The 22326-nt window shown below is 44.8% G+C and overlaps 1 protein-coding gene across 1 annotated transcript; it reads left to right on the top strand.

The window, feature by feature from the left end:
- The first annotated feature begins 432 nt into the window (after nucleotides 1-432).
- DHX57 (DExH-box helicase 57) lies at nucleotides 433-19677 on the top strand. The gene is made up of 24 exons (XM_027779645.2): nucleotides 433-485; nucleotides 1868-2094; nucleotides 2774-2926; nucleotides 3207-3368; nucleotides 4093-4907; nucleotides 5580-5773; nucleotides 5910-6031; nucleotides 6293-6488; nucleotides 7234-7358; nucleotides 8536-8669; nucleotides 9346-9400; nucleotides 10172-10377; nucleotides 11383-11499; nucleotides 11872-11968; nucleotides 13232-13405; nucleotides 13660-13860; nucleotides 14675-14951; nucleotides 16105-16200; nucleotides 16288-16371; nucleotides 16481-16618; nucleotides 17421-17495; nucleotides 17922-18056; nucleotides 19095-19295; nucleotides 19405-19677. Exons 2-24 carry the CDS (start codon nucleotides 1877-1879, stop codon nucleotides 19546-19548), a joined length of 4119 nt encoding a protein of 1372 aa, XP_027635446.2. The 5' UTR covers nucleotides 433-485; nucleotides 1868-1876; the 3' UTR covers nucleotides 19549-19677.
- The last annotated feature ends 2649 nt before the right edge of the window (nucleotides 19678-22326 follow it).

A 22326-nucleotide genomic window follows, 5' to 3' on the forward strand; every position in this document is an offset into this window, starting at 1 on the left:
CAGCTGCAGAGCTTTGGAGTCACTTGTCACTTACGTAACCCTCACCTTGAAACTGGTGTAGATTTCCTCCGTTTTAATCCCATACACTCAGTTTTGCAAAAGGGGTTGGCACCTACCAAGATTTTCTTCCCATACGTGTCTTTATTTGTGCATGCAAAGGACACGTTAAACACTCACAGCATCCGTGGAGAAACAACCAACCAGTGTCACTGTTACAACTGTTGGCTGAAATTCAAATACATATATTCAAACACACAGCACCGCGGAACCGCACACATGAGCGTGCTGCTCGGGTGTGCGCCTCGTGCCAGGGGAGCCCGGAGAATGCCGCGGTTGCTAGGCGGAAGTGCCGCGGTTGCTAGGCGGAAGTGCCGCGGTTGCTAGGCGGAAGTGCCCGTGGTTGCTAAGGTAGCCGGCGGCCCGGAAGGGAAAAGTGGGTCCTTCCGGGTTAGGGGCGCAGCGCCGGGCCCTTGCGGAGCGGAGAGGTGGGAACGGGGCGGAGGGCACGGGCGTCTGCGGGGTTGTGGGGTTCCCGGGGGGGGCGTAACGGCCCTGCGGGGGGGCAGGGGGTGCGCGGGGGCCCGTGAAGGAGGCTGAGGGGAGAGGAGGGGAGTGTGCAGGGGACGGGGTCCCGGGATGGTGGCGGGAGGAGGGGATGGGGACCCTGCGGTGAGGCGGGGCGGGGCCAGGAGGGGCGGTCTGGGGGTCCCCGGACGTGGGGCGCCGGTGAGCGGCCGGCCCGGGACGCGCGCGGGGCGGGGGCCGCGGGGAGGTGCTGCCGTGTGCCGGGGGGGGGGGGACGGACCCTCTGTGACAGTGACCTCGGCGGCGGCTGCAGGCGCCCGTGTCCGGCGGCCGGGCTGGACCTTCTGCCTCCCTCCCCCACGCCGGGCTGGCTCTGACCGGGGTCGGCTTGTCTGCTGAATCCCGGCCAGTCCTGCTGGAGCTCCGGTGGGGCAGAACTGCTGCAAAAAGGGAAGTTTGCTTCTTTCCAAGCCCCAGACTGCTGCTGCTCTTCATGCCCTCGTTCGGGCTGTTACTCCTGCGTGGCTGCATCAGCTCTTGTCCTGGGTCTGGAGGTGCCAGTGCAAAGATCCGGGTATTAAGCCCCTGGCAGACTGCCCGCATCTGCTTACCTATCCCTGCAACAGCTTTCCTTTTGCCAGAGCATGATGCTGGGGCACGTGTTAATGTTGGACCGTTCTGTCACTGACAACAACTGCTCTCTAATGGGCATGTCTCGGAGCTGGTGAAGGTTATGTTGTGAGAAGGAGAGGAAGGCTGCAGTTTTCCAAGACAGGTCCCTGACTGTTCCCCTGCTCAGGCTCCACAGAGCGCTCAGCCATCTGGGCAGCTCTTTGCCAGAAGGATATGGGTCAGGAGCAGGTTAATGTGGAAACAAACTATTTTTGGCTTCAGCTGCCCTTCAACCTTTTATTTTCAGCCCTGCAAACTTCCAAGTCGAAAACTGGCAGGGCAGAGTCTTTCTGCTGTGAAAGTTCCCCTGAAGCTTTGTCCTTTGGGCTCCCGTGTCCAAAAAAATTCCATCAGAGTGGTGGAACTGGAGTTCCCAGGCTAGGCAGCACTGCTGGGAGGCTCATCCTTTTGCCAGAGGTCCTGCAGTTTTTGGCTGAACTGTTGTGAGGAGTATTACCTTTATTTTCTAAAACCACAGAACTTGTGTTCTAGAAGAATGTACTTTGTTTCAGGTGCATAAAAGTACACCAGCATACAAATAATTAACTAACTGCGGTTTCAGAGGGTATCATCTCTTGTCACATGGAAAAACAAATAAAGTGTGCCCTGTACATTTGCAATGTGCTAAATCATCTTCATAACTTAAAGGTTATTTTTTCCCCTTTCTCAGGAAGAGAACATGAGTTCAGCAGGGAGGAAAAGGGGAAAGCCCAACAGAGGAGGAGGAAGGGGAGGAGGAAGAGGAAGAGGAGGCAGTGGAAGAGGAGGAGGAAGAGGAGGAGGCAGGAGTGGCCATTCAAACAAGTCTCAACTTGGTGGAAATAGGAAATGCTCAACGAAAATCTGGGATGATGGAGATGATTTTTGTCTCTTTGAGGAACCAAGGCTGGAATCCAGGTCTTTCTGTTAATTTGCCGGGGGTGGGTGGCATAGAGATGTTTGGGATACTTTGGGGATGGTTTTTTGACGTCTTTGAATATACTTGAGTGAAGAGGTGATGAAGCTGTTTCAGTATGAAGCAGTTTTTACCTGTCCTTTTTGATTAATTTTTTTAATATTTAGCTAGGAAGGTTGGTCTTCTAGAAAAAAAACTAGAACCTCTGATTTTCTTTGGTCATAAGTAATTTCAGGACATATTTGATCAGAAAGCATTAATAAACACGGGATATTAATTTTTGTGTATAACAAAGAAGAAGCTGGGCCATGGAAAATAAGCAATTTAGAATGAATTTAGTATCCTGAATGTATTCTGACCAATGTGGCTTAGGCATATGTGGTTGGACTGTAGTCTGAGAACAGCTTTACCCCAACCAAGTGTTTATTAAATCACTTTTTTGAATATGGATTTGACATAGGATAAAATACATACATGCATGGGTGTGTGCGTGCAGATATAGACCCACACATCCTGGTCACGTAAGAATGAACCCAGCTGAGTAATCCTTAGGTGATGGACTTACCTTATTTTAGTTTTTCTGTTTTGAAATACAGGGTTGGCTCATAACACATCCCAATTCAGTCAAGAACATTTGAGCCAGGCAAATAAGTAATTGTTGTGTTATGTTTTAATTTTTAGATCAAGTGTACCTGCCAGAAGAGGAGGGCAAACGAAACAGAGACCTGAAGCGAGAATGCCTCTGCAGACCATACACATGACATCGGAGAATCAGAGAAGAGTGAAAGAACTTCTTCAGGAGCTTCAAGGGCAGGAGCTGGCTCCTGAATCAGAGTTAGTTTAAATGGAGGCACTAATTCTAGCTCTTCTAGATGAGCACACTTTAACAGGCACACTGTTAGAAATGAAAACAGTATTCTTTTTCCCCTAACTTTTAATTTGATGTCGAATCCTTTGGTTTTGAGTCTGTTTTGTTCTTCTACAGTTTTAACTCTGGGAAAAGGGTAGCAGAATCCTCCATTTAAATGGAGGATTTAAAACTCCAGAGGCAGAGTTTGCATCTACCAAACTATATAATTTTATTTCATTTTAATTTGATAACTCTTTTTATCAGAGTAGCTGGTTCTGGTGAAGATGATGATGAAGCCGATTACCTTGATGATGAACAGTGCTGGTCAACAGATCAGGAGGTTTGTGACGTAATACCAAGGTCATCTGCTGAGCACAGAACTGTGGAAAGTGAAGTGTCTTCGTTTGCTGTGCACAAGCTCTCCAGGTGATGCTTTTCAGTTAATAATTTGTACCTTGAAGAGGTAAATCAGTAGTCTCAATCCTGTAAGCCCTCAGTGCCTGGACTTCCTCTTGGCTCCAAGGAAGTTCTGTGTGAAGAACTGATGAGTTTGTATCTCCTACAAATTTAGTCCTCAACTAGATGAGTTTAAAATAACATTTTTTTGATAATAAATCACTCCAGCCTTTTTTCAGTGAAGTTTTCAGTTCTTTCTCCAAGACAATGAAACAGACACTGAGAAAGCTCAGGGAGCATTGCTGTTATATGTGTGTTTCTTCCTGGTAGTTAATGTTTCAAAACCTTTTAAGTGTTCTTCATCCATTTTGCTCAAAGTGAGCATTTATTAACTACTTGAGTGTGTTATATATAAGACGACTCAGCTTTTTTGGAAGAGTTCGATTTATACAGCTCAGCTGGGAGATCTAATCCTGTAACTGTTACGTGCTGCATTCTGGGGTGTGAAATAGTTGCCACACAAACTAATTTGTCACCTTATAAACAACAGACTAGCATTCACAAACACCAAATTACTGTCTGCCACTGTCATTGAAAATAGCGAATATTTTGGTGTGGATTTTTTCCCCTCCAATAGTAGTAATGGTTTTTCATGCTATACGTGCTCCCTTACTGTAAGCCTAATCAAGCAAATCTGCGGTTATTTTGCTTCATACAAGTCTCTCGTTGCTATGTTGTCTCTGTTTTGTTGCAGGTATGGTTTTGACAGCGAGCGTTGTAGGACAGTATTGAGATCTTGCAATGGTAATATTGGGGCATCATTGGAGTATTTGCTGTTGCAGTGCTTTACCGAAAGATATGGAGAGAAGGTGCAGGTTTCTGCAACAGCTGCTGAAGCCAGTCAAGAAGAATGTTTAGAACAGAGACAAGAAGAGGCTTTTGCCCTCCGGTCAATCTATGGAGAAAAATTTGTAGAAAGAATTCAAAACCGCGTTTGGACTTTTAGTTTGGAATTGGAGTACCTAGCAAACAGACGCAGCAAATCTAAACAAAAGGGTGATTGTACTAGGGACACAGCAAAGCAGACTGCAAAGGAAATATGTAAATTTTATCTCCAAGGAGGCTGCAGGTTTGGTTCAAAATGCAGATTTGGACATGAATTCCCTCCAAACCACCCACTAAAACCAGCCAGGAGCTCTGTAGGTGATGTTCATCTCAGACCTAACAGTGATGGTCCGGTGTATGAACTTGAAGTAAGATTTCCTGAAGAAAACAAGTATCCACGTCAGGCACCTCTTGTGGCCTTTTATTCCACTGACGAGAATCTACCTCTTGCTTGTCGTTTACACATTGCTGAATTCCTCTTTGGAAAGGCCTTGATGGCTGCAGAATCTGATGAACCAGTGGTGTACACCTTAGTAACTTGCTTAGAAGATGAATCCGAAATAAGCGAGTTACTTACAAGTACTCACCACAAATACAGTGTTCCTCCTATACCGCTGCTGGCAGCAACACCATTGGTAAAGCTGCAGACAGAGCGCACAGCTGGCTCAAATCGAATGTCTGAAGGTACACCACACTTCCCTCTATGGTTTCTCTCTTAGACCCTTATGGTCCAAGAACAGTCAAAAAGATTTTTTTAAAGAAAAAAAAGAGAGAAAGAAGGCAGAGAGCCCAATCCAGGCATCTGTTCCAAATCTATTTCTAGACGTTAAGACCATGTAGTGAGCCAGACCCATAATCTGTCACCAAAGTACCTGGTTCGGTTTCAGCCTTGGTTTAAAAGTACTTGGCAGTGGTTTAACACTTAATGTTATATGGTAGTTTTAATTAATTTAAGCTGGTGCTGCCATCACAGTCTTGCATTCCACAGAAGTGGTTGTGTTGTCAATCAGAGAAGGGAGCTGAGACACATGAAAAACATTCAGGAAGGCATAGTAGTTAGCGGTCTGGTTCACCATGTGGCCACCCAAACCATGGTGTCGCATAGCACAGCTGGTGCAGGGGTAGCAAGAAGTGGGTTGGAGGTGGAGAAATTGTGGTTTGTTTGGTGGGGTGACGGGAGGTTTGCTGGTAGTACTGAACTAAATGCATGCCAGAAGCAGTCCTGCAGACCTTCAGCTCCACCCTAACAAGGTTCTTTGTTGAGAATGCTCCTGGAACATTTGTCACTTCTGCAGTGCTGATGAGGTTTTGTTCCTTAGTGATACGAATACCTAGCTGTACATTCTCTGTCTCAAGCCTCAGCTGTGTCAGAACCTCAGGAAAAAGAAGAGGTGGCAGAAGAGGAGGAGGAAGATGAGCCTGAACAAGTTGTTGTGGAGAATGAGAGTTACGTGAACCTCAAGAAAAAGCTTTCCAAAAAGTATGATGTGCAGGCAAAGTCTCTGTATAATGAAAATGTTAAATTGTGCACGCAGTTTCGGCTGAAAAAGGTATGACGTACAGAACAGAGTACCTGTTTTCATGCTTACTTTAGAGAAATAAATATTTAAGCCACAGGCTGCTTTTTCATTCTGTTCTGCTCCAATGGGGTTCTTCCTGTCATGCTGTCTTGTTTTTGTGCATCAGTCTTCTAGGCACTTCCAATCCATGTTGTATGAAAGACAGAAGCTCCCTGCATGGCAAGAGAGAGAAACCATTCTTGATTTGCTTAAGAGCCACCAAGTTCTTGTTGTGAGTGGCATGACGGGGTAAGATCATGATTGCACATACAGCCTTTATGTATCAAAAGTATGCACAGAAGAATGTGAAATATGCATCCATGTCCTGAAAAGGTTAGGGCCATGGTCCATCTGTGACCAGTGGCAGAAGTCCTATGTGAACTTTATGTGAAGGATGATACTAGTGAAACAGCAAATTTTGAATGGAATGCAGTCATCTTAATTTACATGGATGGAAGGCATTGGGTTTGTGGGGTTTTTTTTCATTAATCCCTGATTTTTGTCATGCAGATGTGGGAAAACCACTCAGATTCCTCAGTTCATTTTGGATGCTTCATTGCAAGGATCTCCAAGCAGAGTTGCAAACATCATCTGCACTCAGCCTCGCAGGATCTCTGCCATTTCTGTGGCTGAACGTGTAGCCAAAGAAAGAACAGAAAGGATTGGACTCAGTGTTGGATATCAGATCCGTCTAGAAAGTGTGAAGGTATACATGCTTTGCTTATTGCTTTTAATTTAGTTCTATTAAAATTTGCTTAGCGCTCTCTAGCATACTGAATTTCTGCCTTGTGTCTGCCATATAGGGAGATAAGAAGTCTGTAGCATCTATATATTATATTAGGAGATATATTCTGTATTTTATTTCAAGTTGCACAGTCCACTTTACAGTGGACTTTACATAATGAGAGTGTAGTACTATGTCTTGTATTGTTGCGTTACTTTCTGTTGAGATATGGAAGGGGTCTGAGAGTGAGTAATACTGTCCTCTGGAAGGCTACTGTGTCTCCATTTCTGTTTTTCTCCCAAGGGGAGATTGAAGGGTACAGCTTCAGTCAGCCAGAAGGGGGGGTTGAATTCAAACTTCTCTTGGAAGTGAAATGTTGTCTACCTTGCAGCTGATTGCTTTTTTCCAAGAGTTATGTTAAAAAAAGAGATTCGCTAAATCTTTCTAGGGACAGAGATGAGTTGTTTATCAGAAAACAACTTCCCCTGGGAAAACAGTTAAGGGTTTTTTTGTTTACCCCTAACTATAAAGTTAGCAGTGCCCCTTGGTAAGAAGCAGGTGTTCTTAAGTTTTAATCAAGAAAATAAAAATCAGCTCATCTCCAGCAGGGATTGCTTGTTTCCCTTTCTGTCAAACCTGGCACTCAGCTGAAACTGAATGCTTTACAGCAACACATATTCTATGTTGTTGCACAAAGTCAACTGAATGCTTTGTCTTACCATTCAAGTCCTCAGCTACCAGACTCTTGTACTGCACTACTGGTGTGCTGTTGAGAAGGCTGGAAGGAGATCTGACTTTGCAGGGAATCACACATGTTATTGTTGATGAAGTTCACGAAAGAACAGAAGAAAGGTAAATAATCTCTTATCCCATAAGCAAAATGAAGAAACATAGTCAGGAGGCTAAAGGTGACTAAGGTGCAAGTAACTGGAGTCAGACTTGTTGATCCTGTGGCTGTAATGTGGGATTGTGGGAGGAGTCTGGGTTTAGGTTCTTGTCTTTGGGCAGTAGGAAGTTGTGTTGCAGCAGCTTGCAAAGAAAGCACGTCTCTTATATTTCTGTGCCTCCAACCCGCCATCACATTGCAGTGCTGTTGGAAAGAAGTTTTGGATGGGCTTGGAGGGTTAAGTAACTTTTTAGCCACAGCTGTCTGGTTCTTATTCTTCCCTTGTTTCAGCTTTTACCAAATACTGTGATTCTTTACGTGCCCTTTTGGGGGAATTACTTCTCCTGCTGCAGGCTTCAGCACAGCCGCTGCAAGGGAGAAGCACTCACGTTTTCTTCCAGTCTATAGATTTTACTAGTTCTGGACTGTCGCATCCTATCCTGCTCCAGCCTCCTGCAGTTTTACCCCACTTAACCTGCTGATGTCAGGCAAAATATAATGTCTATCAGTATCTCTGTAAACTAAGTGGCAAGGATCCTTTTCTTTGATGTTTTCCTTTTGGAACACTGCAATGCAGTGAGTTTCCAGGAGGCTTTGACTGTGACCTGTTATTCTACAGCTCAGATTATACTATAGCTCCATAAAAGGGCTTGTATCTCTCAAGCATCCTTCTTCCTTTTCATCTAAAATCACTTCAAGCTAGCCTTCTAGGCATGCCACAAAAGCTATAAATATGTAGGGAATACAGTGATCAGGAAAGAGTGGGTAAGTTTGAATAACTCTTCCAGTGAGAAAGAGGAGCAAAAAAGACTCATCTGTTTGTTTGAGTTAATTTGTTATCTAATTTTCTTATGTTGTTAGTAATGTAATTAATTCCTAAGGTAGTCAGAGCTTTTTGTTGCTCAAATGAATTTGCCGGGTAGTCCTGGCACTCTAGTAAGGGACAACCAAAGAGTAAGTAGATTGCCTTCTGTTAATTTACTGCGCTGTTAGCCTCTAGCCATTCTGAGAAGCTTGTACTTCTGTGTTTGTATTGCTGTGCTATTGAAAACAGCAGGAAAGTGCACAGAGTGGTAAGAAAAAAAGAGACTCTGGAAGTTAACACTGAAGAAATTAAAATGTCATCTTGCTTTTTTTCTTCAGTGACTTCTTGCTGCTGGTTTTGAAGGATATAATGGTTCAGAGGCCAGATCTGCGCATTATACTAATGAGTGCCACCTTGAATGCAGAGCTTTTTTCTCAATACTTTCACTCCTGTCCAATTATTAACATACCAGGTGAAAACCATTCATTTTTGTTATCTTGTCACATTCATTGTTTTGAGGGGTTTGTTTTCAGTATTTCTGCTTGAGAAGTGTTCAAGTGGGCTAATTTGCAAAGTGGCAAGATGAGGATTTATACAAGAACTATGATTCCAAGAAGGAAAGACCCATGAAATTTAGGAGAGAGAAGATTTGGAAGTGGAGCTTTTTTTGTGCTGCCTCTATACCAGCAGAATTTCCTTCCCCAAAAGACAAAAATTACGTTGTGTGCATGACATGGTTTCTGAAACTGAGCTAGTTTCACCACAGCTGAAGACCCTTCTCTGTCCTTGTGAAAACAAAGCAGTGAAAGGATCCAGCTGAATGTGTACATGTTTACCCAAACGTGCCTCCTAAATTACTGAATAATTACATTGAACATGACAGAAACCATGTAGCCTCATTAACACATTTATGGGAACACATTAGCCATTCTCTGACTGGGTAAGCACATGTTACCAAAACATGCATGCTTGGAAAACATCCACTGTTTGACCTAGACAGAAATTGTGTTGAAGAGTGCAGTATAGAAGAGAGCCGTGAAGCCAGTGTACAGCATCATAACCTGTGTGAAACGATAACCATCTTTTGCCATTTTCCTCTTTTCTGTGTGTTGTGTGGTACGTAGATTTATTCACGTGTTTCCTTTTAGGTCGAACGTTTCCTGTGGATCAGTTTTTTCTGGAAGATGTGATTGCACTGACAAGGTATGAAATTGCCAAACATTCTCAGATGTATTCAGCCTTTGAGGTTGCACTGTTGACCCTTGAGACTGAAGTAGTTCTGTGCACAGATTTAAAAATTTAATCCTTTCAAACCTCCCATATCCCCTTCAGTACTGGAGTTCTACTAAAGCACTGTCTTTAAACCATAGTGCTTATACTGCAGTGGGGTCTGGGATCTTGTGCCAAAACAAGTCTTTCTGCATCAGATACTACATAAGTACTCAAGAAAAGGTGAGCTTTGTCATGAAGAGTTTGTCAGTGCTTGTGCTTTACTTGTTTCGGTGGTGGTTAGACGTTGGCAAGCAAAAGAAATTTGAAGGTAGATATCAGCACTGAAGGCGAAAAATGCAGGCTACCAAACAGTTCCTTTTTGTAAGCCCTACCTTGCATCTCCGGTTCCAGATCCCTGTTACCATTTGTAGTTACTGGAGAGTCACAGCAGCTCAGATATTCCAGATAATAAATTGATCAGATATTGTAAATTACTTGCAGATTGTTGCTCTGAGCTGCCCACTTAGCTGTCAAGATCACGTTTGCAGCCCTAGTCTTTTGCATCACATCTTTTAAAAGATTGATATCCCAGTATAGAAGGGCACCTTGTCCTTGATACTATCTAGTTTTGCAACCTGCTTATACAAAGTTCCTCTCAGATTTATACATAAATACTTTTGATACCCTATCTCCATAGCTAATTATTAGAAAAAGACTCTTTAGGCTTCTTTCCACACCACTGAATGTTCTTCTGCTCTTAAGGTATGTTTTAGAGGACAGTAGTCCCTACAGGCGGAAGACAAACAAGCAAGAAAGCAAACAGGATGGAAGACACAAACGAACTGCATTTGAAGAAGTAGAGGAGGACTTGAGACGTGCTGGCATTCTGGAAGGCACAGACACAGTTGTCAGAGATTCAGACCCAGACCAAAAATTAACTCTGAAGCAGCTCCTTACACGATATAAAGGTGAGCTCCTTCTTAAATCTAATAAACTGGCATATAACATTTGCCAGCCAATGTGGTACGTTAGCATATAATATTGTATATTGAATACATGTATATTATTTAGTCTTGTACTTGTGAAGATTAACCAGATTACTACTTCTAGATGAGATCAGAAACCTGCCAGCTTGGGGGTGGGGGGGAAAGAACCCATTGTTCTCTTGAACCAGAACAAACATCTTGGCTGAAAACAGTTCTTAGCATCTGACAAAGCACCGTTTTCAGCTACCATGTTTCCATCCCTATTCAGATGCCTTGTCGATTCCCCTTTCTTCTCTGTATCTGTTCTCGTTGGAGCAGCATGTATCTGCCCACTTCAAGGAGGTCACTTCAGCCTGACAAGCCTTTCTTGAGAAATTCAGTCGCTTTGAATGGCTTAAGAGAGGCAGACTGGACTCTTCCATGAACTTTCCACTCTGTAGTCATCAAAATCCTCCTTGTGCTTAGTCCTGAAGAGTCCTGCACACCGTTATGGTGAGCTCCACAGTGATACTGAGTGAGAGCCATTTGCTTAAAAGCTTCAGGCTCCTGCTAGACAGTTACCGTCTCAGAAGAGTAATGGAGTCTGTGTGTCTTTTTGAGTTGTGCAAGAAACATTGGAAGGCAGAAGAAAGAGAGCTTGAGAAGATAGTCCTGGAGGTATCTGTGAGTGGCAATGTGAAGGCTTTTGGCTCTTATCACTAGTATGCATGCACATCGTTCTGCTAGTAGATGAATCCTCATTAAGGCTGTGCACAGGACAGGTGTGAGCACCACTAAGGCATGGAAAGGAAGGGAAGACCTGAAACAGGAGTGTGTGGAAGCAGGAATATGACACATTGAGTCATGGAGCTGCCCCTGACTAATCTAAGCCAGATGCTGTTTAAACCAAAGTGTGGTTGGTTGTACAGCCACACTGGTTCAGTGCATCTAGCAGATGTTTTTTACAAGAGATGGACTTACTGTGTGTGTTATTTCTTTTTTCCCCAGGGGTTGACAAGACAGTGTTGAAAACAATGTCTGTCATGGACTTGGAGAAGGTTAATCTGGAATTAATTGAAGCCTTGCTGGAGTGGATAGTTGCTGGCAGACATTCATACCCCCCAGGTAATCTCATTGTCCTTGTGGGGTGCACAAAAGTAGATTCATGGAGGCTGTGCACTTATAGGCAGCCCAAAGCTAATGTTTTGCATGCAGAATTTCTGTAGTTACTGACTATTTAAAAAAAAAAAAAGTTCTAGCTGAGTAACAAAGCTCTTGATATATGTGGGGTGGGGAAGGTGAGAGAATTGTCTACTTCGGAAAGTCTGGTGAGACTGTTGCAGGCTGTGTGGGTTTTGCACAACGATTGCAAAACAGAGCTGGATTTTCAACTTGGGCCTTCTGCACATTGATAAAACATGCTGTCATTTCTGTTGAGTGATTTTTTTTTTTTTATTATTATTATTTTGGTTTTTTTTTTTACATCTATGTATATAGGTGCTGTGTTGATATTTTTGCCTGGTCTAGCAGAAATCAAGATGCTTTATGAGCAGCTCCAGACTAATGCTCTTTTTAATAATAGACACAGCAAGAGGTAAGGCAGAAAAGCTCCAGAACTATCAGTCTTTACCTAAATAAAGAGTAGCTTCCTGCAGAAAGCCTTTATCCAGGGATAAATAAAGGTTATTAAACGTGTGAGACATCTTGTGATGTGAAAGCCTTGACTCCAGTCAGGGTAGCTCCTTTTCTGCTATCTTGCTGGTTTGCAATTCAAGTTGTTGAAATTCTCAGAAACCCTAGTAATGTGTTCTCCACTTTGTGCTTTGCATGATCTGATGGACTGTTGAAAACTTAACCTCGGCCCTTGTTCTGTTTGCTGAGACACTTTCATTTGCAGTTGCATTTGGCCTTAGGCTGTTACATGGAGATGTAATTGGATCTCCTTGACTCAACAGTTTTTATACAGATGTCCATGGGAAGGTTCGCTGGAGTGATTTCTTCCAGCCTGGCATTATAAATGGCAGATTGTAGACTATTCAAGAGAGGCAGAATTTTTGCTCAGTTCTATTCTGAGACCTGTCCCTTCTGTAAACCTCTCCACCTTCCCTTAGAACGTGTATCAGAAACAGTGCGGCCAGCAGGACCAGGGCAGTGATCATCCCCCTGTAGTCAGCATTGGTGAGACTGCACCTCGAATCCTGTTCCATTTTGGGCCTTTCAATACAAGGCAGACATTGAGATGCTGGAGATGTGTGTCCAAAGAAGAGCAACAAAGCCGGTGAAGGATCTAGAGAATCAGTCTTACAAGGAGCAGCTGAGGGAATTGGGGTGGTTTAGTCTAGAGGAAAGGAGACTGAGGGGAGACCTTACTGCTCTCTAAAGCTAGGAGGTTGTAGCGAGGTGGGTGTCAGTCTCTTCTCCCAAGTAACAAGCAATAGGACAAGAGAAAACAGCCTCAAGTTGCGCCAGGGGAGGTTTAGATTGGATATTGGAAAAAATTCCTTCACCAAAAGGGTGGTCAAGCATTGCAACAGGCTGCCCAGAGAAGTGGTGGAGTCACCATCCCTGGAGGTATTAAAAAGCATGTAGACGTGGCACTTGGGGACACGGTTTAGTGGTGGATTTGCAGTGTTTGGTTAACGGTTAGACTCGATCTTTAGGGTCTTTTCCAACCTAAATGAGTCTATCATTCTGTGTCTTAAAGGTGATAGGGAAGAGAGTTTGCCGGGTTTATATTGCTTTGAATGGCTGTGGGCATTGTCTAGTATGGGTGAGGCAACAGTGCGTGCAGGCAGATTGTTCCCAAGAGGGAAAAGGCTGGAGATGCACTGAGCATGCTGTCATATTGTCCTTCCAGGTGTGTTGTTTATCCACTTCATTCTTCACTGTCTAGTGAAGAACAGCAGTCTGTGTTCCTCAGGCCTCCTGCAGGAGTTATCAAAATCATCATCTCTACAAATATTGCAGAAACATCTGTCACCATTGATGATGTGGTCTATGTGATTGATTCTGGAAAAATGAAAGAGAAAAGGTACTGGGATTCATTCTGCAGGGCTTTGTGATCCTGGGAACTGCTCTATACCTTGAGCTGCATACTTTAGCTTCCAAAGAGCTGGGGAAAGCTTGAAAGAAAGCTGCTGCAAGGTGGAGGAAGGCAGTCTAGACTCAGATCCAACTGCAGGGGTGGGAATTGTCCCTACAGAAGCTGGCGGCATCTGCCTGCTTGACCTCCAGTCTGTTCACTCTGCAGTAGTGAATATAAGCCTGTTGCTTGCTCTCCTGTAGATACGACCCAAGCAAAGGAATGGAAAGTCTGGAAGACACATTTGTGTCCAAGGCCAACGCTCTGCAAAGGAAAGGGCGAGCAGGCCGTGTAGCCTCAGGTGTCTGCTTTCATCTTTTCAGTAGCCATCACTATAACCATCAGCTTATAAAACAGCAGTTACCAGAAATACAAAGAGTGCCCTTGGAGCAGCTTTGTCTAAGGTGAGCTGTTGTTCCTTGTGTTGCCTGAAAAAGCCTGGAATGCCATTACCAAGGTGTTTAGTTTCCCCGGTGTTTTCTCACATTACGAAACCAAGAAACATGCTCTGGAGATCTAAGACTCTTTCTTGACTGGTTGCTTTGATCTTACTATCCCATTGCTTCTGCTTCTAGAGCCCCCGTAATCCCACCCTCCCACCAATTCTTCCTGTCCTTCACATTCCTTAGCAGAGCTGAGGATCTGATCCTAGGAATCCTGCCATCTGGTCCTAGTAAAAAGACGCATCTCTCAGATCTCTCATCACCAGAGAAGACAGTTGCGTTCCTGTACTCCAGACCCATGGCTGATGTTTGTCCCTTTGTGCTATAAACTCCCCTGTGTTGTTTCAGTGCAGCGTAGCACAGTAAAGCCGCGACCTGGATCAAGCACCACCATCATGAAGAGGCGCTCTTATCCTTGCTGCACACTGTGCACCCCTTTTACAAAAAGGAAACGAAACAACACAAACATTTTTTTACAGAAAAAAGTTAATTTTAAACCCTGAAGTGCTAAATAGGAATCTGTCCTTACGGACTCTGTGGGGTTACATGAAGTGCTCAGACCCCCAGCTATTTTTTTTGCATTGCTTCCTGACTTGAAATACGTGTTACAGGTCCTCTTCTAGGGAGCATGTTCTTAAAAGCATGGTTTCTCTTGGGGTTTTTTTGTTTTGTTTTTATAAAAACTTACTTTTTATGTCCTGTGTATGAAACTAAGCTCCTTTTTTTTTTTTCTTATTCCTTTTTAATGGTTTGTTGGGGTTTTTTTCTCCTTAAGAATCAAAATTCTGGAGATGTTTTCTGCACACAGTCTTCATTCCGTCTTATCACGACTAATTGAGCCCCCTAAAACTGAGTCTTTGCGAGCATCAAAGCTGCGACTACAAGACTTGGGAGCATTAACTCCAGATGAAAAGCTCACCCCTCTGGGATATCACTTGGCTTCTCTGCCTGTCGATGTCAGGATTGGCAAGTTAATGCTGTTTGGCACCATCTTCCGCTGCCTGGATCCTGCACTAACTATAGCAGCAAGTCTGGCCTTTAAGTCACCTTTCGTAAGTATTCTTATCTTAACTGCGTATCCTGCTTCGAAAGTGCTATGTTTCCATGCAGCAGCAAAACACTGTTATAACTTGCAGTATGACACCTGAGCATTTTAATTCTCCTTTTTAGCCTGCATTGTTTATGTTAGTTAATGCAGTGCCCATGAAAAAAGTCCAGTTACAAGCAGAAGACCAAAACCATGCAGCAGCAACAGGAATGTTATTTATGAGTGAACAGTAGAAACGGAATAGATACTAGTTTTAATTTGAACAAGTATAGCTAGTCCACTTTGTCCAGATTTGATGTAAAAATTGAAAATTAATGTAAGGAGCAGTTAGAAATAATTACGCAACAGTGATAATGATGAAGTTGACGTGTCTGAGCTGTGAATGTAGAGTTCAGTCTGGATCTGTTTGTGTTCGCTTTGCTTTGGCTTTTTGAATCAGCTGTTGTACTTACAGGTGCTCTTAGTGGTGTTCATCTGATACTGCAGTGTACAAACTTGCACGAAAAATCGGGCTTGAGGTTTTGATTGCTGTCGTTAGTAGCGCAAATAGTTTTCACTGAGGATAGTTGGGAAAGAATCAGAAACAGATTTTTTCTAGTTATTTAATTACATATTGTTTACCGTACGTTTATTGGGCATATTCTACAGCATTTTGACCTCAAGTGCGATGTTTCTATATGGTGATATAGAATAACTTGAATTCAGCTTCTTGAATGTCCTGAGTTATTGTCACCTTCTCTTTCTCTCAGACCCAAGTGGATTTTAGACTTGCTGTGCTCTTCTCTATTACAGGCATTCTCTTGTGAGCTTCAGCTCCATTAACTTGCTAAGATCTGTCGGACCTGTTTTCCATGGATCTTGGCATTCTGCAACTGCAGAGAGGTCTGCCCAAACTGCAATATTTTCTGTGATCTGGTCAATCACAAATTTACCTGTGGCTTTTTCATGGTTGGATAGGGCAGTGGGCTTAGGTGCTCTGTGGTTGACTGGGCATTTTTTGAATACCTCATATTTTTTGTTATCCATGAAGAAAATCTGCATTCTGACCTGTGAGCTGCTGTGCTGAAAATACCAAAGATGGTGCCATGCAGCTCTTGCAATGGCTTGTCTTAAGTTGTGAGGGGAAGAACCTGCTTAATCTGTTACTGCCTGCCTAGGTGTCACCGTGGGATAAAAGGGAAGAAGCAAACAAAAAGAAGTTGGAGTTCGCAGTAGGAAACAGCGACTACCTGGCTCTTCTCCAGGCCTATAAGGTGAGCTGAAATTCAGTAGGTTTGTGATGTGTTTGAAATTCAAGCTGAAATATTTCATTAAAGGTTTCCTCCCATCCTCTCAATTAGGGATGGCGTTTAAGTATCAAGGAGGGCTCTCAGGCAAGCTACAACTACTGCAGGGAGAACTTTTTGTCAGGAAGAGTTCTTCAGGTAAGTCTGTTTTTGTGGCCTCTCACAGGGACTGGTTGAGACACTGGCAGAGTCCTGGTGACGAAAATACTCTGTGTGGCACCTGTCACAGCCCTTTGTCTGTTTGTAGGAAATTGCCAGTCTGAAACGGCAATTCACAGAACTGCTTTCTGACATTGGGTTTGTGAAGGAGGGATTAAGAGCCAGAGACATTGAGAAGAAGTGGTCCCAAGGAGGGGATGGCGTGTTGGATGCAACAGGAGAAGAGGTAACTTTACAGCATGTCAGCGCTCCAAAACTACGCCACAGTTTTTCATTTCACGTGGGTGCCAGGTGGGCTCTAGACTGGTGGGCTTCCTGCCACAGTCTGGCTTTGTGGTCTCTCTCACACTGGCAACAGTCACCTCCTACCTGCTGTTCTGCTTCCCTGTGCACTGTGCTTGCTGGTACCAGCCTTGATTGCGTGAGACCAGGAAGAACAGGCCCAGCTGTGAAACCTCCTCCTCTGAGACAGTGAAACACTGCTAACTTGACACCTTAGAAGTCAGCAAGTGGTGGAAAGGCACTGGTCTGACTCATGACCGGGCCCGCATGCTGGGATTAGTGCCAGCCTTATTTTGAGAAGAGAGAACATTACAGAGCAGGCAGTGAAATACTTCAGTGTTGGGGACAATCTTCAGAAAGCAGTACCTGGGGAGCTAGAGATCTCCTGGGGCTATATGACGAGGTGGGTAAGGGTTTGGTAGTTGTAGAGTCTCAGTGGTGCACTGGGCAACTCATGCTCGCTTTTCCTTGGAGACAAGCCGCTTTGTAGCCGGACATTAGGGAACCATTGTGTTTGGCACGAACTGCGCTGAGATAATTGGTGACCAATTTGCTCCATTAATAGTGGGGGGAACACAGGCCAGGTCTAGCCTGAGACTTGGGACCGGTAACTAGTCCTCCCCTGTAAAGCACAGCAGTGCAGCTATGAAAGTAAACTGGTTTCAGGAATTCAGTTATTCCAGAAGCAGGGCTTTACCTTCATAGACTTACCTGTAGAATACCTAACGCATGCATTAATTTCACAGGCAAATTCAAATGCAGAGAACATCAAGCTGATCTCGGCCATGTTGTGTGCTGCACTGTATCCTAATGTTGTCCAGGTAAAAAGAGTGCTTTTTCATTTTCTCTTCTGCTGTCCAGCATATCCACACGGCCTGCTTTCAGTCAGGGCTGGTTGTGGCAGCTTGAGCCTGGCTGAAGTTGCCAAAGCTTGCTGCTTGAGAGTGTTAGAGCCAGGCAGCTGAGCTCCAGTTTGCATTGCTCGAGACTGCTGCTGTTCCTACAGGCTGATTTTGGTGATACACACAAGCCAGCAGCAAATTGTAACAAGCTACTTTAATTTACAGCTTTTTAGAAGGCTGAAGTTACAAATGAACCATCAGGGTTAGACAGCACCTCAAAGTGTAGGATCTGTCTCTCGTGACTTAGTGTGTTAATACTTGAGAATTTCTGGTTTTGATAAAATTAAGACACGAGAAGGTTTTCTGGTACAGCAGATTTTTATAACGTTTTGTCTTACCATACAGGTGAAAAAGCCAGAGGGCAAATACCAGAAGACCAGTACAGGAGCAGTCAAAATGCAACCAAAAGCAGAGGAGCTGAAGTTTGTTACCAAAAGTGATGGTTATGTTCACATTCACCCTTCATCTGTGAATTATCAGGTCGGGATTCTTTTTTTCTGTAAAGCATACTCTCTTTTTTTTTTTTTTTTTTTTTTTTTTTTTCCCATAAAAGAAATCACCTTGCAGATAAGATTACAGTGAGGGCCCCTATTGATGCTTACAAAAAAATATTCATGCTTGAACAGTCCTGTTAGAATTGTAAGTAACAGTGAGTTCATGAGTTACGAGTGTCCTCTTGGGCTTGCAGTTAAACTCCAGTCTCTGGAGTGGAATGAGCAGACGCAGTAACCCCCCCCGTTCATGTTTTCTTAAGCTGCACCTGCAAAGCTGCACGCAGAAATGTTGCAGCTGGAGTGCTCCCCTGGCCTAGCCTTGCAATCCAATTGACTGAGATTGCACCTTCATACACGTAGATGAATTCTCCCCACTGCCCCTCCCCAGGCATTGTCTCTTCAGCTGAAACATTATTTATTGGTAAATAATTTAGGGACATACTCCGGTTTGTTTCTTTGTGGGTCCTCAAACGCTGAAGTTAATTTCCTTTCCAGCTTAATAGCCAATACTTAGATGGGAGCTCCTCTCTCTCTGCCATGATACATGGTTAGTATTTGTCTCATGGTCTGTCTCCATATCTGATGATTCGTTGCTTTTCCAGGATACAAATTACTTTAGAAAAGTTGGGCTTGTAATCATTAACCACATATTTGGGTTATAAAGGCTTTGAGCCTGTTCATCACTCTTGCTTTGAAAGAGCGTAACAAATGCTCACATGAAAATGTCTTTGGCATGAAATGGAGCACTTGGGGCCTTTAGGTGACATTTGATGAATTAACCGGTTTCTCATATGCTCACTGCAAAGCGGGAAGGAGCAAGGGGTAACTGGCAAGTTACCGGCAGCTCTTACAGGTCAGCCAGGGTCTGTTAGTCACGCAGGTGCATTTTAAGCACGTTTGCTGTTCTCTGCAGTCAGAGAAGAGGTGGGGAAGCCCATGTGGAAGAGGCAGGCAGGCCCGTGTCCTCCCCAGCAGGTAGGAAGAGTTGTGGCACTTTAATGAGGATGTTGCACACGTGTTCCAGACTAGGCACTTTGAGAGCCCCTACCTGGTGTATCATGAGAAAATCAAGACCAGCCGTGTGTTCATTCGAGACTGCAGTATGGTGTCGGTGTACCCACTGGTCCTGCTGGGAGGTGGGCAGGTTCACGTGCAGCTGCAGAAGGGAGAATTTGTCATTTCTCTTGATGATGGATGGATACAGTTTGTTGCTGCCTCTCACCAGGTAAGGAAAAGGAGCAATAATCCTGGGAATGCTCCAGAGCTTGTGTTTAGAATGCAGGAGCTACGTTTCATGAGCCTTACACTTGCCTGTGTTTTACCATGTGTGTTAGATTGCTGAGCTGGTGAAGGAGCTGCGCTGTGAGCTAGACCAGCTGCTGCAGGATAAAATCAAGAATCCCAGCATGGATTTATGCATGTGCCCCCGTGGATCTCAGATCATTGGTATGATTGTAAAGCTTGTGACCACACAATAACACAAGAACAGCTTTCTATAAAGACTATTTGCTACTGCCTGAGAACATACCAAGTAACATCAGTGTCTTGATGTATTTTTTGTCCCAAAACACGATGCTGATCTCTGGAAGACCAACTTCCCAACTGTGCTACTGACAGGTTTTGGTGGGGTTTTTTCCCCCTTTGCTTACAGAGAGCTTACTTGTTCAACATGAGGTGGCTTCCAGTACACTCTGTGAAATGGGAAAATGGCAAATCTCCCAGGAGGACTAGAAGCCTCCAAGTAAGAAAATGCTTTTTTATGAAGCTAAACACCAGCAATAGTGTTTTTTGGTCACAAAAATACCTGCTACCTAGCTGCTTCTTTTGCAGTAGTGGTGTCTGGAAGCAGCATGTGACATCATAAGCTGCTTCTCTATGTTCTGGCCGAGAGTACTGAGGCAGTCAGTCCTGGCTGACCCATTTCCTTACCGTTCACAAGCCAAAGCCCTGAAAAAGGTGAGCACCACTTGATTCATGCTAAGGGGTTCTGAAATGGATTTAGCGTCCTCGGGCAAGGAGACTGTACCACAGCAGTTGCAAGTCACATGTTGGATCAGCGCAGGCTTTTCTGGTCACACTGTAAAACTGCAGAAGAGTGTGGGCATTTCCCCCCCAGCTGCACTTTGAAACAGGAACACAGGTGAGAGGGCCTGCTGTAGAGCACTGAAAATGGATCCCCGGGTGGATGGTATTTGCTCACTGTTAACCTTCTCTGGCAGGCAGGTAGTCCTCCTACAGAGCTGAAAGTCACTCCCACATTTGGGAACTTTTAGCCAGTCTCCTGCTCTGGGGAGCACTGCCACAGCTGACCTGCTTGATGCACGGGCGATTGCAAATAATAGCAAGTGCCTTAAGTGAGGTGAACTTTGCTTTCATCTGCAATAGTAAAATGAGAGTAAACACTGTCTCTACCACCAGCAGCCCTGCCTATAAGTGCTTCAGGCTGAGGAATGATGAGCAGAGGGAGGCACGTTGTTTGGGGACTACTTTGGTTCCACATGCTTTTGAAGTGGTGCTCTCTTGAGTAGGTGACTGCTCAGCCGTCAGGGAGGGCTGTGTTCTGCACGGAAATCATGCTCTGACTTCTGCCAGGTACATGGCAGCTGTCCCTGGAGCGAAGGCAGGGGCAGCTGATGCTGTAGCAGGTGCTTAACGAGCAGCACCCACCCTGCTGGAGGCCTTGTAAGGGTCCTGGTGCCCTGCCACGGTGGCAAATGGGCAAGTCTGGGAACACCACACAGCCCAAGGGATGGGACCAGCAATGGGGTCAGGCACTGACCTGTCCTGCTGCCTGAACTGCAGCGCCTGCTGTTACTGTAGCAGTGTTTCTGCACAACAGTGCTGCCCTGCCCCCTGCCCCACCCCACCCCCAGCAGGCCAGCTTCCCAGGAACTGTGGGTACGCTAACCCGGCCTCATGGATAGAGCTCAGGGGGTGTTTTATTACTTGCTTCCTCCAGCAGGTACGTTCTGCCACCAAAACCAGTGCCAGCCCCCACAACAATTCTATTTCCCCATAAGATTAAAAGCATAAAATATGACAAAATGACTTGGGACAGCAGAGCCGGAGCCCGGCTGCTCTGCTCACCAGCAGCACACAAGCCTCCCACAGCAGAGCTGGAACCGCTTTTGAGGCAGCAGTGCTAACAAGGGGCCTGCATGAAATACAGATGACAAGCAGCAAATGCTGCAGAGTGCTGCTGTTCATGACCATAGGCCTCCCTGGGGCATCAGAGCCACCTCCAGCAGCAGCTGAACCGCGAGTGGTCGTCTCTGACCTACTCCTCCCCCTCCTGAACCCACGGATGCACCCCCAACCTGTCCACTCAAGGAGCGTTACAAGAAAGGGGGAAGACTGAAAAAGGAAGGTATTGCGGGAAGAGCTGCAGTCTGCAGGTTTATTGCAGGGCCAGCTTGCATCAACGGTACAGAGGGGAAAAGAAGAGCAAGCCACCCCCCTTTACAAGAACTGTTGCACAGGCTGGTTTCACCATCAATGCCGTACACTCTACAGGGCAGGGAACCCAACACATACCACCCCAGCAGTGTTTACCAGTGGCTTCTGGGTCACCCTAGTTTAATGCTATTGTTTCCAGCTCCCTCTTCTGCAGCACGTAACAGACTATGATTATAAAAAAAATAACAAAGTATTAATGCAACATCTGCAAGGAAAGTCACTAAAGTCACCAGTGCACCAAAACATGCAAACATGGGGAACAGAGATGAGGGATGAGACAAACACATACTCTAGTACACAGGAAGAGTCTTTGTCAAGTTGTGTATAGGGGCTCATTATCATTCTTTTAGTAACTGAACATCTTGCAATGTCTCATCTGAAAACCTGGGGCTGGGTGCCTGTGCACAGCTGCACTGCTCTAACAGTAGAGTAGCAACTCACTGCTGACAAGTCATAAGCCCCAGGAGAATTCCTGTTCCTTGCGGGCCTGTAGGACATGGCAGTAGGCCAGAACATACTATAAGGAAGACTTTTTAAGTCAAAATGATCTGATGTCCTTACTAGTCTGATAATGGCCATTATCAGCTGCAAGGACAAATAAAACTTGCCAGTACCTTGCACTGGCTTATCGTACTTAGATCAAATCCTTCACTAACTTACCTGTGGCAAGATGGAGCCCATCCGTACACAGGCAGCTACAGTCCAGTTTCCCAAAGTGAGAACTGATCAGGACAGCAGCGAGCCCTTTGGTTGCACTTCACCCCCAAAGGAGATGATGTGACCAGGCAGACTGGGGGAGG

Source organism: Falco peregrinus, chromosome 7, assembly GCF_023634155.1.
Source record: "Falco peregrinus isolate bFalPer1 chromosome 7, bFalPer1.pri, whole genome shotgun sequence".
In the NCBI taxonomy this organism is placed as follows: domain Eukaryota; kingdom Metazoa; phylum Chordata; class Aves; order Falconiformes; family Falconidae; genus Falco; species Falco peregrinus.